This window comes from Pundamilia nyererei, unplaced genomic scaffold (genome assembly GCF_000239375.1).
Source record: "Pundamilia nyererei isolate P.nyererei 1_Seehausen unplaced genomic scaffold, PunNye1.0 scaffold00002, whole genome shotgun sequence".
NCBI lineage: Eukaryota > Metazoa > Chordata > Actinopteri > Cichliformes > Cichlidae > Pundamilia > Pundamilia nyererei.
The window spans coordinates 1,354,324-1,369,445 of NW_005187403.1; the positions used below are offsets into that span (position 1 = coordinate 1,354,324).

A 15,122-nucleotide genomic window follows, 5' to 3' on the forward strand; every position below is an offset into this window, starting at 1 on the left:
TGCAAGTGTGTGACTGTGTGTGTGTGTGTGTGAGAGAATGATAGAGACAAGTGCTGTGTGACTGTGTGAAGAATATTTGTAGTAAGAAGTGCTTTGAATGTTCATCTTGAGGTGTTTTTTAACTATCAGTCACTTTACCAGTCGAATAAATTTATTATAGAGCATCACATTATGTATAATTTACAAAAGCCATATTCAAGTCCACTGGTAACAAAGGTTTCAATGCACTTTGTGCTTCTACGTTTCCAAAAAAACCCAAAACAAATTGAAATGATGTCGCAAACTATGCGTCAAGGCTTTTCACACGTGCATTTTTCTTTTTGTAGTTGTTTAAATATTTTTATACATAAGTACAAATAGTTAACATTACATAGCAATGAATAAAGATCAAACTTAAATGATGGTTCCTCAATAACAAGACAAGTGTAAGTGTTAGGTTTAACGTTTCACTACTTTCACATTACAGAATTACTGAAGGCTGATTACCGGTGTACCATCTTAAAAGCACTCCAGAAAAACAAAAACATAAAAGAAAACTTGTGTAGGATAGAGGAATATTTTCACGACTTTTTTTTTTTCTTTCGCACTGAGCTTAACACTCATAGTCTACTTAAGAAACAGCAGGTGGTTCATTTGCTTTCAAATGGAAACTCTGGAGCGAGGCGGCAGACGAGTGCAGTCGACAGATTCTGCGTGCAGTACGCTCAACAAAACAGAGGCAGAGTCGGTGCATTTAAAAACTCTGCTTTTTTTTTTTTTTTTAAACCCACAACAGCTTGTATTAAAGTAAAGTCTGCTCGTCCCGCTCATCAGTGAGCTCAGTAAACAGTTGCTTAGTAACAGAAAACACTACATTCAAACCAAACCTTACCCGCTGTGGCTTTTAAATATGTTCACACACTTAAAAACAAAACAAAAGACTTTGCACACAAAGATCCAAAGAAAAAAATCAGCTGCTATTGCTCACGGTAGATGACCAGGCAAAATCTGAACGTTAGACTGCTTGAAGCCACTGTGTTCATTTAAAGTAGACCTATTATACTTTTCCTTCCTTTCTGCTATTTGTATGTTATTGGTGACATTATAATAAGTTTGGCTCTTTATGATGCCAGCGTGACAGGATATCCTAATATGGTCATGGCAGGCATACAGTTGTGTAATGTGTAAGGGTGTGAATCAGAAGAAAACAGCTTGTTGCAGACGTGTGGCAGCCAAAGAATCCTGAATTGAAATCTATGGAAGGAAGTGGAATAACTAGAACTTCCATAGGGGAATAAAAAGCTTTTTGAAACCTTACTTTGGAGCAAAGTCCAAGTGGTGGGGCAGACTGTCACCAAAGCCCCAGTATAAGATGACTATGTAGTATTCTGATTTGAGAATCATGCAAAGCTACTCCAAATTGAATCCAAGACTAAAATTATGGAGCTGAAAGTGTGCATAAGAGGTCCCCTTTACACCATAGCAATGTTTCTGTTCCATCTCACTTAACCTGCAAGTGTACTGGAATAAACTGAAAGGGGACTAAACAGGACGATTTGAAGCGCACTAAAAAGCATACATAAATGATACTATCATCACAACATGGACCGGTGTGCATTTAGTTTAGTTCAAGGTCACATATCTGGAGGGTTATGGTGAGTTAACATGTGGGGTAGAAAAAACAGACACAGTTCACTTTGTCAGGGCACAAGGAGCATGTCTAACATTTAACTGGACCTAAGTTCAAAAGCTATAAATGCCAGATAAACAGCTCATCACCTAAACTATGAAGAAAAAATGAAGTGTGTAAGCCACATGAAGGCATAAAGCAGGATGGGAGGACGTAGTCTCAACTCAGGATTTAGGTCCAGTGACTATTTCTCAGAGGTCGGGAGTAGCAGGAAGGGCAGGCTTGAAGACATATTTGTAGTTCCCATATTACGAAGCTAGAGAAGATATATACGTCTTTTGTTTTCTTTGCCGACAATGGTGCTCAGAGATGGAAAGGTGGAGAAGTCGGGTTTAAAGCTGCAGCCTTGTAGTGAAGCTCATGTTAAAAAGTTTTTGGAGAACTGATGAACCAGGCTCAGAGGCTGGGGGTTTGTGTTCAGATTTCAGGGGGTTGGGGGGGAGAGTGAAAAGAGTCCGCATGTGGAGGGAGGCGGCATTTAGGCGACGTCCAGGACGCCGGCAGCTACCAGCTGTCTGGAGAGCCAATCCAGCCCCTCGTGGAGGCCCATCCCGCTGCGGGCGTCACAGCCCTGAATGTGCCAGCTCCTCCCACAGCACAGCTTGTGCAGACTTAGCAGCTCCGTCATCTCCTCCACAGACACAGCGCCGGGAACGTCCTGTAAAGTGGACAGGTGATGCAACCTGGCATCTGAGCTTAATCAAGATTACGTGTCTTTTTTTTTTCTTTACACTACCTGTTTATTTGCAAAGATGAGCAGCAAGGCATCTCGCAGCTCCTTCTCTGTCAGCAGTTTGGCCAGCTCACTGTGGGCCTCCATGAGTCTGTCCCGGTGGCAGCTGTCAATCACAAACACCACCGCTGCACAAATATGAGAGTTGAAAGAAAGAGATTTACCAATAGTGGTCTGTACACCTTTCTCATCAAGACTGACAACAACTATGGCTATGGGTACAACGTTTTGTACATGTAGCACTAAAAGGCTGACACCACCCCTCTTCTGTTAAGAGCAGTAGGTGCTTTCTCCCCAGTGCAGTCATAGTAGGCTCAGTTCAGAACAGTTAGATTGCAGCTTCTGTCTACATCTGGTTTACTGTTAAAGCAGACCTATGATGCCTTTCCCTTTCTTCCATCATACAAATGCTGTGAAGGGTGATGCTGGTATAAATGTGACAAAAATAAATTCAAATATTTCCTATGAGCTAAAAGTTCAGACTTCATTAGCATCACCTCCCAGGGTGACATCAGCAGGGGGGAAACCCTCACATACTCCGTGGACCTCCAGCAACGGGAAAGCAGTAGCGATGGGCTGAGGGTCTGTCTCTGCACAGCATTGTGGCCAAATCATTGCGCATCACAATTTCTCCTTGTGCTGTAGCAGCCTCACACAGCAAAGGATTGCTGCCCAACAGGTTAGCCTGGCAAGCTAGCCTGCAGTGGAGTAGTTTGCATGGAAAAGCCGCACAGTGGATACACTCATGAGTGGATGTCAAGACGGCCCAAACATGCAATAAGCCTGGACATCCCTGGGCATCCCTCACTTTCTCCAAACAGCACCACTTTACCCCCACACTTATCAATGCTCTTGTCACATCTTGTTTATATTATTATAATTCTCTTCTCTATGGTCTACCTCATAAATCTCTCCATAAACTGCAGTTAATTCAAAATTCAGCTGTTCGTATTGTATCCAGAATTAGATCCACTGAACATATAACAACAGTTCTTAAACAGCTCCATTGGCTTCCAGTTCACCTACAAATCAATTTTAAGATCCTCCTTCTTACTTTCGAAGCCCTTCATAACCTCGCTCTTCCATATTTATCTGATCTTTTCCATACGTACTCACCCTTTTGTCCACTCTGCTCGTTTTCATTTCCTCTTTTGTCTGTTATACCTGCTCACCCGACTACCATGGGACACAGAACCTACCCGTAAGACTTTGGAATACACTTCCACCAGATCTCCGCACTACAAACTCTCTGGGAAACTATAGCTACTTCCCAGGGTGAAAGTATTGCTACTAAACACCAGCAACAGGACAGTAATGCAACTGTTTGTATGCTTGTGAACAACTGAAATGTTGGCAACAAAGCGCCTGGTGACAGAGCTGTTCACTTGAATTTGTGGACAGTTTAGCTTAGCACCTAACAGCACAGTTGTCTACAGGCTTCTGTGCTTCTATGTTTTTTTAATCACATCTGGCACCAAGTCAGCCTATTATACAGGGAGGCCCTAACCCCGCCTGACATGGGCATCATTTAGCCAACCTGTAAGGGCTCATTTTCCTGTCTTTACTGTCCTATGTACTAAAACCCCAAAAAGGTAAAACCTAAAATGAAAAATGGAAAGCAACCAATGTAAAACAAAAACAAATCAAGTAAAAACACAATATCCACAAAGGTTTGAAAAATGGCCACATGCTATGCAGGTGGGTGAGGCGTAAATCTTGTTCCTGAGGGGCAGCTGATCACAATAAAGCCTGCTTAAAGGAAAACAGCTAAAACTTCCTGAGGCCCATCACCACACCTCATAAAATAAGGATTATTTTAAACTGTGAGTCAAGCACAAAGCTACTTCAGTAGAGTCCAAGACAAAAAATGTGGAGCTCTCTAATATATAAATCAAAGGTTATTTGTAGATTATGTTAAGACCAAGTGAATGTGTCTGGTATTCTTCCTTCTGAACAGAACCCATGCTTGATGTACTTCAGCCAGTGTGCTTGTATTGTCCTCAATTTATTTTAAAGTAAACGACAAGCCTTTCACATGCCTACACTTTAAAGTTAATAAACTCATGATAGCTGGAATATGTTAAATTTTGCAAAATAAATGAGGGTTTGCTTTGCTGTTAGCCAGAACCACGCTGTGTGGCCTCACAGTTTAGTGAGGCTGTAAATCAACCTGTTTCTCATTTAGCCAATGTAACCGATGGGTTCATTTTGGTATATTTTTCTAACTTTGTTTAATTCCCTCCCTGTGCTGAAACCACACACAGATTGAAGGTGCAACAAAGACATCTCTTTAGACCCCGCCAGGAATTTGAAATAAAAAAATAAAAAAAATCTCTCTTTTACTAGTACCTCTAGACTATTGTGGTCTGTTGTCTGACCAATCACTCTGTGGTGTGCCGTGATTTCCCTTAACCCATCAGTGGCCACTGTCAGCCGTTCTTTTTTTTGGTTTGATATGCATGGATCCCGAAGGATGAAACCGGCTGACTTTGGTGATCCTCTGACTTTTCCGCTCACACCACAAAGAGGTTGACATTTATGGTTCAGTCTGTACCATAAATGTCAACTATCTGATGGATTGCCTTGACATTTCCCGGAGATATTTCAGGTCTGCAGAGGATACAGTGTAACAACATTAATGATTCCATCACTTTACACAGTACTGTGGGTTAGAAGTAGATGGCTGCGAAAAACATGAACATGAACATGAACAACAATGATTTTTCCTTCAAACCTGCAATGCTTTAGTGACATGATAGGGATCAAATGTTTCTCAGAAACCTTAAAGTCAACATACACTGATCGAGGGAAACAGTAAAATCACACACTAATACAGCTCTGAACAGTCAGATACAGTCCCAGTGTCTGTGGAATCATGCACTGGGACATTAGCTAGGATCTTTTGGGTGGGGAGATAGGGCCACCATGGATCAGGCTTGTTCCACAGACCTTTGATTGGATAGGGATCTGGGGAGTTTGGATTCTCGGTCAGTGCCTTATGCTCTTTGTTGTATGCCCGGAGCCATACCGGAACAGTTTTTAGACCGTGGCAGGAGGAATTGTTAAAAAATGTTTAAGAAGCTGGCACAAAGCAGCAGTTTATAGGGCTGAAAAATGAAGCAAACTCAGAGCTTCAAAAAACTGAAGTAACTCAAATAGCCACTTGTACTTTGGCCCTAAGAGGTCAAACAAACTGGAACTTACAAAACACAAGCAACAAGAAAAACGCTACAAAAGCTCACAAAACATAATTTCAATAAGACACAATGGAAATAGAAACAAATTGTGCAAAGCTCACACCAAAAATCAATCAATAAAAGAATTAACTTTTTTCTTTAAATCACAAAACTAAACGGAAGTGTTTTTGGGGAGACGATAATGTGATGGAACTGCTGCGAAAGTGACGGCTAATAGCAAACATGTATCGAGAGTATTATGTGAGTTATGTGATTGTAACAAACACTACAATGCAACATTTTCTCCCTCAAATCACTGATGAATCTTCCCCTTCTTTTACATGTGTTTCGTTTCAACCCTACACATGTTTTGGTTTCTGTCACTTCTGCAGCTGTTCAGTCACATTATTGTCGCCGTAAAGATATTTTGTTGTGTTTATTTTCATTTCGGTTGTGTGTTTTTGGACAGTTTTTTTTTCTTCCATTTGCTGGTGTTTCCTTACATCACAGTGCATTTGACCTCTCACTGGCACCACACCCTTGAGCCTGCCTATGAAATTGAGTCAATCTGTAGAGAACTCCTATTGGCTACTCCCTTTAGGGGTCGCCACAGGGGATCATCTGCCATGTCACCCTACCCTAGCATCCTCCTCTGTCACTTTAACCCTGTCATCTTTCACTACATCTATGAGTGTTCTCTGTGAACTTCCTATATACCCCCTGCTGACAGCTCCATCTTCAACATCTTTTGTCAAGTATATCCACTATCTCCAGAGCTTCATTCAAAAAATACTGGTGGTCACCAGTGCTAAACCTTTAGACACCTAGCAGATGGATAAATGGATGTTTGAAAATCATATGCTATTTTCTGAAAGTTGACCACTGACCTTGCTATTAAAGTCAGTGTTACCAAGATTAAAACTCCCAGAGGTTTTCAGCAGATGCAAATACAGTATTGAATGACTTTAAAAATCCTACATCGCCTCACAAACTTGGGTATCCACACCACCTGCAATCAGCTCTCTGCTGGACCTCACTTCTGCCTTAAAACTGGACCCAATGGGCACCGTGACTACATTTGTCTTTTATATACAGTCTGTGAGCGTCAAAGTGAAATACACACAAAGCCAAGATTTCCCAGCTAAACTGTGCATTTAACTAGATGCTCCAAGTTATTCACTTCACCTGTCAGTGGTCCAAGTCACACAAAAGTACTAGTTAAATCCAAGAACATGCTATAAATATCCAAAGCACAGAAAGCACAAAACATACCTTGAGTGTTTAGATAATAGTGTTTCCAGAGGGGTCTGAGCTTGTGCTTCCCACCCACATCCCAGATGGTGAATTTTAGGTTCTTATATTCAACCGTCTCCACATTGAAACCTTGGACAAAGATCAAAAGCAAGCTTTATATAGGATAATATTAAAAAAAAAGAAAGACTTGTATTATCCTGACTCTAAAGTGACTCTGTGAACCATTAAACTGCAAGTGCATTTACCAATGGTTGGGATGGGCTGCATGAACTCGTCTTGTTTCAGCTTGAATAGGATGGTGGTTTTTCCAGCGCCATCGAGCCCCAGAGTCACTACGCGGATCTCCATCTTTGGACCAATGTGGACCCTGTTGTCCTGAAAAGACATTTTCAGTGTCATTACTACATTTATAGGAAAACCCAAGGCCTTTCCATTTTTTGCGACACATTTGGTTTACAGAAGCAAATTTCTATGAGCAGCGACAGCGTGTACCTTAGTGAAGGTGACTGGGATGCCGGCATCCAGCTGAATGTGATCTGCCAGCTCAGTGAACTGGTGTTGCTGCTTCTGAAGCGTCTCCAGCAAACAGTTGATCTCCTGCTTTGCCAGAACAACTCTGCAGTCGTCCTAAAAGATAAGCAACGCACATCACACCTTTAACGGCATTACGCAAGCATTTCCCCAAAATCACCACAGCTTTGATCTTAATTGGGGTGAGGAAAAGAAAGAAACAAGTTCCTAAACTCACCAGTACTCCTCACATCTCCTACCTGCTGAAGTGTTTTCTCACAGTGCAGGCAGGCGGTGGACACCTGAGACAGCAGGATGGTCATATCCTCCTGCTGCTGCCTCAGCCAGATGAGCCTCTCCCTTACATGGGCGTCCACCACGCTCAGCGCCATCTCCTCCTGCCGACACAGGGTCTCGTGCAGATCTGCAAAGTAAGCTCGGACGCAGGAGCGGGCGCTCTCTGCTGTGCCGGGGACCTGAAGCACACATGGGAAAGATCTAAGAGCCAAAACAGAAGCATGATCATTCGTGTTTTATTAAGAAGCCCTTTGTCTTACATGTTCAGTGTGTGCCATGCCTACTCCATCCTCAACTATCTGCTCGCCACCTTCTATCTGCTGCACGATGCCCACCAACTTCCTCGAGTACTCGGATACCTCCTCTGTGAAGGTTCGGATACAGTGGGCCATGTCCAGAATGGATGCACGAATCTGATTGGCTTCAGTCTCAAGAACAGCATGCTGTTAGGGAAAATAGGGCAATATAACATATATATATAACCATATCTTTTTCAGTGACTATATCGAATATGGGAACAAGTTTTCCAGCTACCTTATGGCCCTGGTGCTTGCCGTACTCCTTACATACACAGCACATGAGGGGCCCGGACTGACAAGCTTCCTCCAGGCAGACAAACTCGATGGCATGGACCTGATGCTGAGGGCACAAGGTCTTCTCGTGGGGCTTATCAGCCAGTGGCACCCGCCGGTGTTTGGCCAGTGTGCGAGTGGAGTGGGTGAGCTGAGAGCACTCGCCACACAGGTGGGTGGCACACACGGTACAGTACATGGAGGCTGTGTGGCTCTCATCCTCGTCGCAGCGAATTATACACTAGTTTATAAAAAGATGGATTGAGGATAAAGCATGCAGAAGGTGTGAAGGTGACACATCTCTTATCAGTAAAATCATAGCTGCCTTACTTCTCCCATGCCTTTCAAGGCGTCCTCTGCCATTCCTGACTGGTTAGTCGCTCCATTCTGGAGTCTCTCCAAGAGTTCAAGCAGAGCAAAGTTTTTCTTTAGACCCCAAACTCCAGAGTCCCCTAAGCAAATGTGAAGAAAGCAAACTCACTTTGAAAGGCAAATAATGCAAGTACTGTAGAGCTCCATGCCCTCAAAAACACCCTTAGCCTCAACTGGATGATGGATTTCCGCAGCAAGAATAATGTTTTCTGTAATAAAGACAACTTCAATTTTTCACAACTTCTGGGTAAAAGTCTCTTTTTTTAATGGGGCTTGCATGAAGTCAAATAAAGAGAAATGTGCAGATCACAGGATGTTGTTCTAAGGTTCTTAGTTGGTTTTGAAAGCTCTTTTATGCTCTTGTTTTTAGAAGAACGATCAGTCTCAGGATTCAGCCACTGAATTTCACCTACAACGATTTATATAGCAGGTATTACACATATAGTGTCCGCTATATACACGATGCTGGAAAGCGTGATGACATCACTCACCCAGCTCAGTGACCTGCCTGTCAAAGGGGCAGCGGACCGCTCTGCCATGGAGGGGCAACCGGGTTAGACAGTCGTGGCACACTGTGTGGCCGCAGAGCAGAAGACGAGGGACCTTGTCCCCCTGGAGAGAGAAGACATCCTCACAAACACCACATTCCAGCACCTGCAAATAAACCAATACCAGTATTAAAGCACCCGATCACAGGAGGGTACAGATGCTTCTGGGTTACTGCAGAGAGATGCTCTATAAGGTCTCAGACAGAACAATAACTAGTCGGATGCAGTCATCTTGACTTGTAGAGTTACAGCTGGATAACACTTCTGATTTCTACTTTCAGTGATCTTTAAGTGAATACATTGAAAGCAGTACGAAAAGCATCTTCTGACACGATCACACTCTGAGCTGGGCTCCCTCACAGAGGAGCTGCAGCAGTGAACAACAGCTAGCACTGACGCCAACTACCGACGGAAGACCAGCCAGCTCATCTGCTAGCATGATGCGGGCACAAATACCAGCCATGTCAACGTGCACCAGTCTAAGTTTATAATGCAGCGCTAAAAAAAGATCGTCTTGTGAAACAGTGTTTACACATGACTCTGGTCCGATCTATAAAATAAAGCTCTGACATCCTCCTGCCAACGACGCCAACGCAGCAGCGTTCGCCCAAAATCAAAAGCGTCAGAGGCAAGCCTGATGTCGGTCATTCGCTCAACATAACAAAATAGCCAAACACCACCGATCGACATGTAGTTGGATCTAAGATTGCAGTGACAACATTACAACCTTAACCGTGCTCCCATTAGCTCCTCTCCCGTGTCGGATACAGGGCTCCATCGTCGCTACGGCGCCCTGCTTGTTTATTCCTGCTGCAGCAGCGGCCATTCTTGGACGACGGCGCAGAGACCCGAGCAGGTTTGAGAGGACAATCCCCAGAAGCACTTCCGGTTTTGTTCTTTTTCGCTCTTTCAGCATCTCTACTAGCATAGGCTACCGTGCCTATAGATTTACAGTCATTTATGTTCAATTTACGAAAAAATACCCTGCCCCCAAAAATAACCAGGGGCGTTTGAAAATAGCTGAGTAGCGGCAAGATTTTCTCCTGGAAAGAGTTTTTAAAATTAATATGGGGTTTTAAAGCACGGATTTAAAATCTTAAATGAAGACGTGACGGACAACTGAATAATGTAACTTTTTAAAACATACTTTTTTAATTTTATTTCATTTTTGAGAGGATTACGTATGAAACGCATGACAATGACGTATTTTTGGCGCGTCACGCTTGGCTCAAACAGAAGCGACTAAACGTTGAGCATTGCGCTCGTAATGGTAGGTATAATTTTAATTGTAAGGAACCAGGCGTTTGCTGTGTTAATCATTTAAGTCTCATTGTGGTTATATTTTTGATAAATTTTGATATTTTTCATTCGGAGAGGAAGTTCACTTACGCCGTGTTTCTCATTGTTTACACTGTATTGTCTTTTAGTCATTGCACCTTATTTTACTTTCTTATTTAATCTAACCCCTCAGTTCATTAGTGATGTCTCAACAAGCACAACAAACGATTCCTTCCGCCCCTGACTCCCCTGCGCTGGTTGTCACATCTAACGTGCAGAAATATGCAATAAAGAAGAAGAAAGTCCTCAGCGCCGAAGAAATTGAGCTGTTCGAACTTACTCAGGCTGCAGGAATTACTGTGGATCAGGAGGTTTTTAAGTATGTCTAATAATAGGCTTATCTGTGGGTTACATGGAAGACCATGGTTTTATGTCCTCACCCCCTTCCTCCTCCTCACAGAATCATAGTGGACTTGCTGAAGATGAATGTGGCTCCTCAAGCAGTCTTCCAGACCTTGAAGGCAATGTGTGCAGGACAGAGGGTAGCTGAAAGCTGTGGTGGAGACCCTTCAGCTGGCGCCCACACCACAAGCATGACCACAGCGCACACAGAAGCCAGAGGTTAGTATCTGAAGAATGGGATGTAATGCAACTGAAAGTATATGTATATTTGTCATTTAAATGTTGACTATCTTTCAGCTCACATAGTCTACCTTCTTTTAACTAAGAAACATTGCAGAAATCAGGCTGGGAAGTTTTAGTCTCCCCATGTATACTGCCTTATTGTAGTCCGTTCCTGTTTTCTCCCTGTGTTGGGTCTTCGTAACCCACCATTGGTCAGTCCAGGATGCAGCAGCCACAAACACTAGTTAAGATTCAGATATCACCCCCTAGGTCACAATTGACTTTGGAAAAGAGGGCTGTCATTTGTCACCTACAGTTTAACCCTCTGAAAGTCAGAAAAGTTCAGGATGTGTTTTGCTCTTTTTAATCATTGTGGGTTCATATTTTTGGCAATATAAAACCCTGCACCTTTAATGAAAGCCAAGGCTAGAAGGAGAAAGAACTCATCACTGTTTTTTGTAAAGTGTAGCATAGTTATGCCACAAATCATTATTATATTAGCATAAATTATGTATGTCGTTTTTTTTTTTTAAATCGATATATAAACTATTGTTGTATAAACTATCAAAATTCCCAAATCTCAGTCTAATCGAACATCTGTGAGATATGCTGGACAAAGAAGTCCGATCCATGGAGGAAGAAGAGTGTGTGTGGCTACAGATATGATTTTTGATGCAAAGACTCAGAATGTTAAAGTTTTTTTTTCTAACAATTTATGTTATATTCTTTCTTTGCTCCTCTCTTTGCTTTTTAAGTGTGTGAAATAATCACATTCCTCCATTTAAGTTCTGTACGTGCTGTAGCAGAGGTTCTGTGCTGCACTCTTCCCTTACCCTACCTCACTAACTAAATCCAATCTTCACTTCACCCCACACAGCACAGTTTTCCACATAAAAGGAGGGCATTCATGCAAACTCATCTACAAATTGCTCATCCTCACTGTGTTGCAGGCTTTTCTGATTTCCTCTCTATCCCGGTCAGTTCTTTCCTTTCTGTCTTTTTTTCTGTGTGTCTTGTTTCCTGAAGAAGAGGACTCTTTGGCCTCTGGAAAGAGCCCTAAACCTGCCGCAGCTCCCCCCACAGCAGCAGGCCCCAGAGCCACAAGGGTCAACACTAAGATTGTGGTCTACGGCCCCCAAGACACTAGTTCTCCTCACTCTCAAGGTCCCTTTTGCTGCACTCTGTCCTTCACCTCCATCTGCCCACTTGCTTGCCTTTCTCATTAACAAAAGTTGTATTTATGTGCCATTTGATATGGAGCAGGATTTTGGAAAAAAAACTGCATGCTGTGCTTTCGTTATATGTGCATGCATGCAATTGTGTGTGGATCGCAAAAATTGAATTTGCCCTTGGATGTTTTCATACTCAAGGAGATTTATTCACCGTGCAGTGGATTTTTTCCCCCCTTTGTTTTTAAGTGGCTAGAAAGTTAAAAAAGAAACTCTGAAGTACTCTTTTTATTGACTCTTTTACACAAGAGTAGCTTGAATTTACAAGTTTAAAAAAAAAAAAGTCTTTTATGTTGCTGTGTGATGGTTAACCTGTGACGAAACAAGAAAAGAGGATCTTGACTTGGTTCATACAATATGCACTTACTGAGTTCTATTTTCAGGATTTCACTTACTGAAGAAGTCTTCTTCAGTATAAATGGTCAGAAACTTAAACTTGACAAATAAAGCAGAGAAAAGTGTGCGAACACCAAGCTTTTTATGACTTTTTAAATAACAGATTAAACATTTGACTTGCTAAGAACCTTAACCCTAATCAACCCCAACGGCTGGATTTTGTATTTCTAAATGGTTATATCAGTTTAGCTATATATATATATATATATACACACACACACACACACACACACACACACACACATACAGAACTTTAACTTGAAGAAGCACTTTCAAAGTAAAAAAGAATGCTAAAATCTGTGATTATAGTACAAATGGAGAGTATAAACGCTATAGAAATACTTTTTTGTAAAACAAAAACAATGAACAATATCACTATCAGCTGGAACAATTTTTTTTTTTTTTTCCTGTATTATTATTTTTGCTAAGGCTTATGGGATATTGCTGCCCTCCCACCCAGCTCGGTGGGTGGGAGGGCAGTGTAGCTGGGTGGGAGGGCAGTGTAGCTGGGTGGGAGGGCAGTGTAGACACTTAAGTTTGTGAATGCAATAACTTGAGAACGAAGTGACATAGCACCTTCAAATTGATACCATAGGTGTATCTACTAAAAATCTCGGGTGAGTTTTAATCTCACTAACCTTGACCTAAAGGTTTTTCAAGAATATAATGACGTAGGGTTTTGAAATTGATTCTGTAGGCATGTCTTCTAGGAATCTGAGGGGTAGTACTGGTAATTTCCAGTATTTTTTTTAAAGTGGTCTTAAGAAATATTGCTCCAGGCTTTCTAAAGGTCCTTCAGAGTTTTCCTTTGACTGCTTTTTCACTCCTTTTCAGTCCAGTCCTTGTAGTTGATCATTTTTAAAGGTGTGATTAATTTATTTTTCTTTCCTGTTGAGCCAGTTGAAACTGACCTGTAAAATATTCAAGAAAACAATTCTTTGTCTGGATCTTTAAAAAATGCCAAAGTTAACATTGGAGAAGTGAAGGACAAAACAAGAAGTTGGCGGGTCAGAAAACTGTCTGCGGTACATGGACAGTATCTGACAGTCATGTGTTTAAGACATAGGGAAAAAGTTCCAGAAAGAACTGACACAGGACCTGAGAGGTGGATCTGGCCCTTCAGCTGATCCATCTACTCTTTGCTGAAGCCTCATTTGAAATATGCTCAGTGGAACGTGTGGCCATCAAGAAGCCATTCTTAAGGAAGGGAAACAGAGAAAATGCAGAGGTATGCCATATTTCAAAAGACCTAGACTGAAAATCAGTGGCATCAGGTCTTATAGAGTGATGAATCAAATGTGAAACTTTAAATAATCGTGTCAAAATATTCTCTTGAATTGAGAACATAGAAAGTACCGTCAGTTTTTGATCCCATCTGGAAAGCTAAAAGAAAGAAAGAAATCTAGCTGGCAACAGGTTTATTTTTCCCACATGGCAGTGAGCCCAGACATACTGCCAATGCACACAATCATACCTGGATAGAAAAACACAAACTAGAACACAAATCGGTCATGGATTGGCCTCCTTAAAACTCTGACCTCACCATTATTGAAGTGGTATTGAATCATCTCGACAGAGAAGAAAACAAATGTTCTTCAGAAGCCTAGAGAAATGTTCTTGAAGACTACTTAAATAAACAGCTAAAGAGAGTTCGGGTTTTTCGGGATCTCTATTCTTCAGTTGTGCTGAAAAATAATAAAATAAAATTTAAAAAAAATTATTTTCTTCCTTCACCAGTAAAATAGTCAGGTCTCTCGACACATGCTATATTTGCAGTTCATAATTTCTGAGGGCACTTTTTCGCCACTTCATAGTTAGTGCGCAGTGCTGTTGTGGCATACTGTCAAGTATATAAGAAAACGAGCTGTTTTATCAGCTGCACTTTCTCATTCCCCGTCATTATCATTTCCATTTTGCATGGTATATGCGAAGCAGTCCTATAACAGTTACCTAAACATTTATTTCCTCCTTTCCCTGAGTGCATTTTCTTGTTTGCTTCGTTTCAGGAGTACGCAGTAAAGCCGGTACCAGCCACAGTGAGAAGAGCAGGGAGGCTTCCAGCCAGAGAGTGCAGCGGCAGCCCAGTGCCACTAGAGGGCAGAAAACCAAGAGCTCCGGCAGCAGCAGTTCTTCCTCACAGATAAACTCGACCTAAAACTCTGGCAGTTGGAGGCCATTTGTAAATATGTAGGTTACTTTACGTTTAACTTGTGTGTACGTTTCTCTGTTTTACATCTTAAAGGACTGGTTTACCTAGATTACAAATAAATATAGGTGTTCTGGTATCATTTTCCTCCTCCTTTTAAAAGATGAATGGTTGGTGTAAATAATCAGTGTTAATCTTTTTATGTGGTTCAGACACCGACAATTAACTGTAAGATATGTTATGAGGGAGTGTCTGCTGTATTGAAAAATTAAAGCTGCCTACATCGCTTAATCAAGTGTCATTGATGTAAAAAAAAAA

General features: G+C 41.8%; 2 protein-coding genes across 2 annotated transcripts; one reads left to right on the top strand and one right to left on the bottom strand.

The window, feature by feature from the left end:
* Nucleotides 1-133: 133 nt before the first annotated feature.
* Nucleotides 134-10,136, bottom strand: trim23 (tripartite motif containing 23). The gene is made up of 11 exons (XM_005720083.1): nt 9,859-10,136; nt 9,075-9,237; nt 8,542-8,663; nt 8,174-8,452; nt 7,900-8,082; nt 7,603-7,818; nt 7,325-7,459; nt 7,078-7,207; nt 6,851-6,961; nt 2,406-2,530; nt 134-2,327 (listed from the first exon to the last, which is right to left on the bottom strand). Exons 1-11 carry the CDS (start codon nt 10,057-10,059, stop codon nt 2,148-2,150), a joined length of 1,845 nt encoding a protein of 614 aa, XP_005720140.1. The 5' UTR covers nt 10,060-10,136; the 3' UTR covers nt 134-2,147.
* Nucleotides 10,137-10,318: 182 nt separating this feature from the next.
* Nucleotides 10,319-15,116, top strand: mzt2b (mitotic spindle organizing protein 2B). Its single transcript, XM_005720082.1, has 5 exons — nt 10,319-10,401; nt 10,603-10,788; nt 10,870-11,030; nt 12,060-12,197; nt 14,665-15,116. Exons 2-5 carry the CDS (start codon nt 10,613-10,615, stop codon nt 14,811-14,813), a joined length of 624 nt encoding a protein of 207 aa, XP_005720139.1. The 5' UTR covers nt 10,319-10,401; nt 10,603-10,612; the 3' UTR covers nt 14,814-15,116.
* Nucleotides 15,117-15,122: the final 6 nt, after the last annotated feature.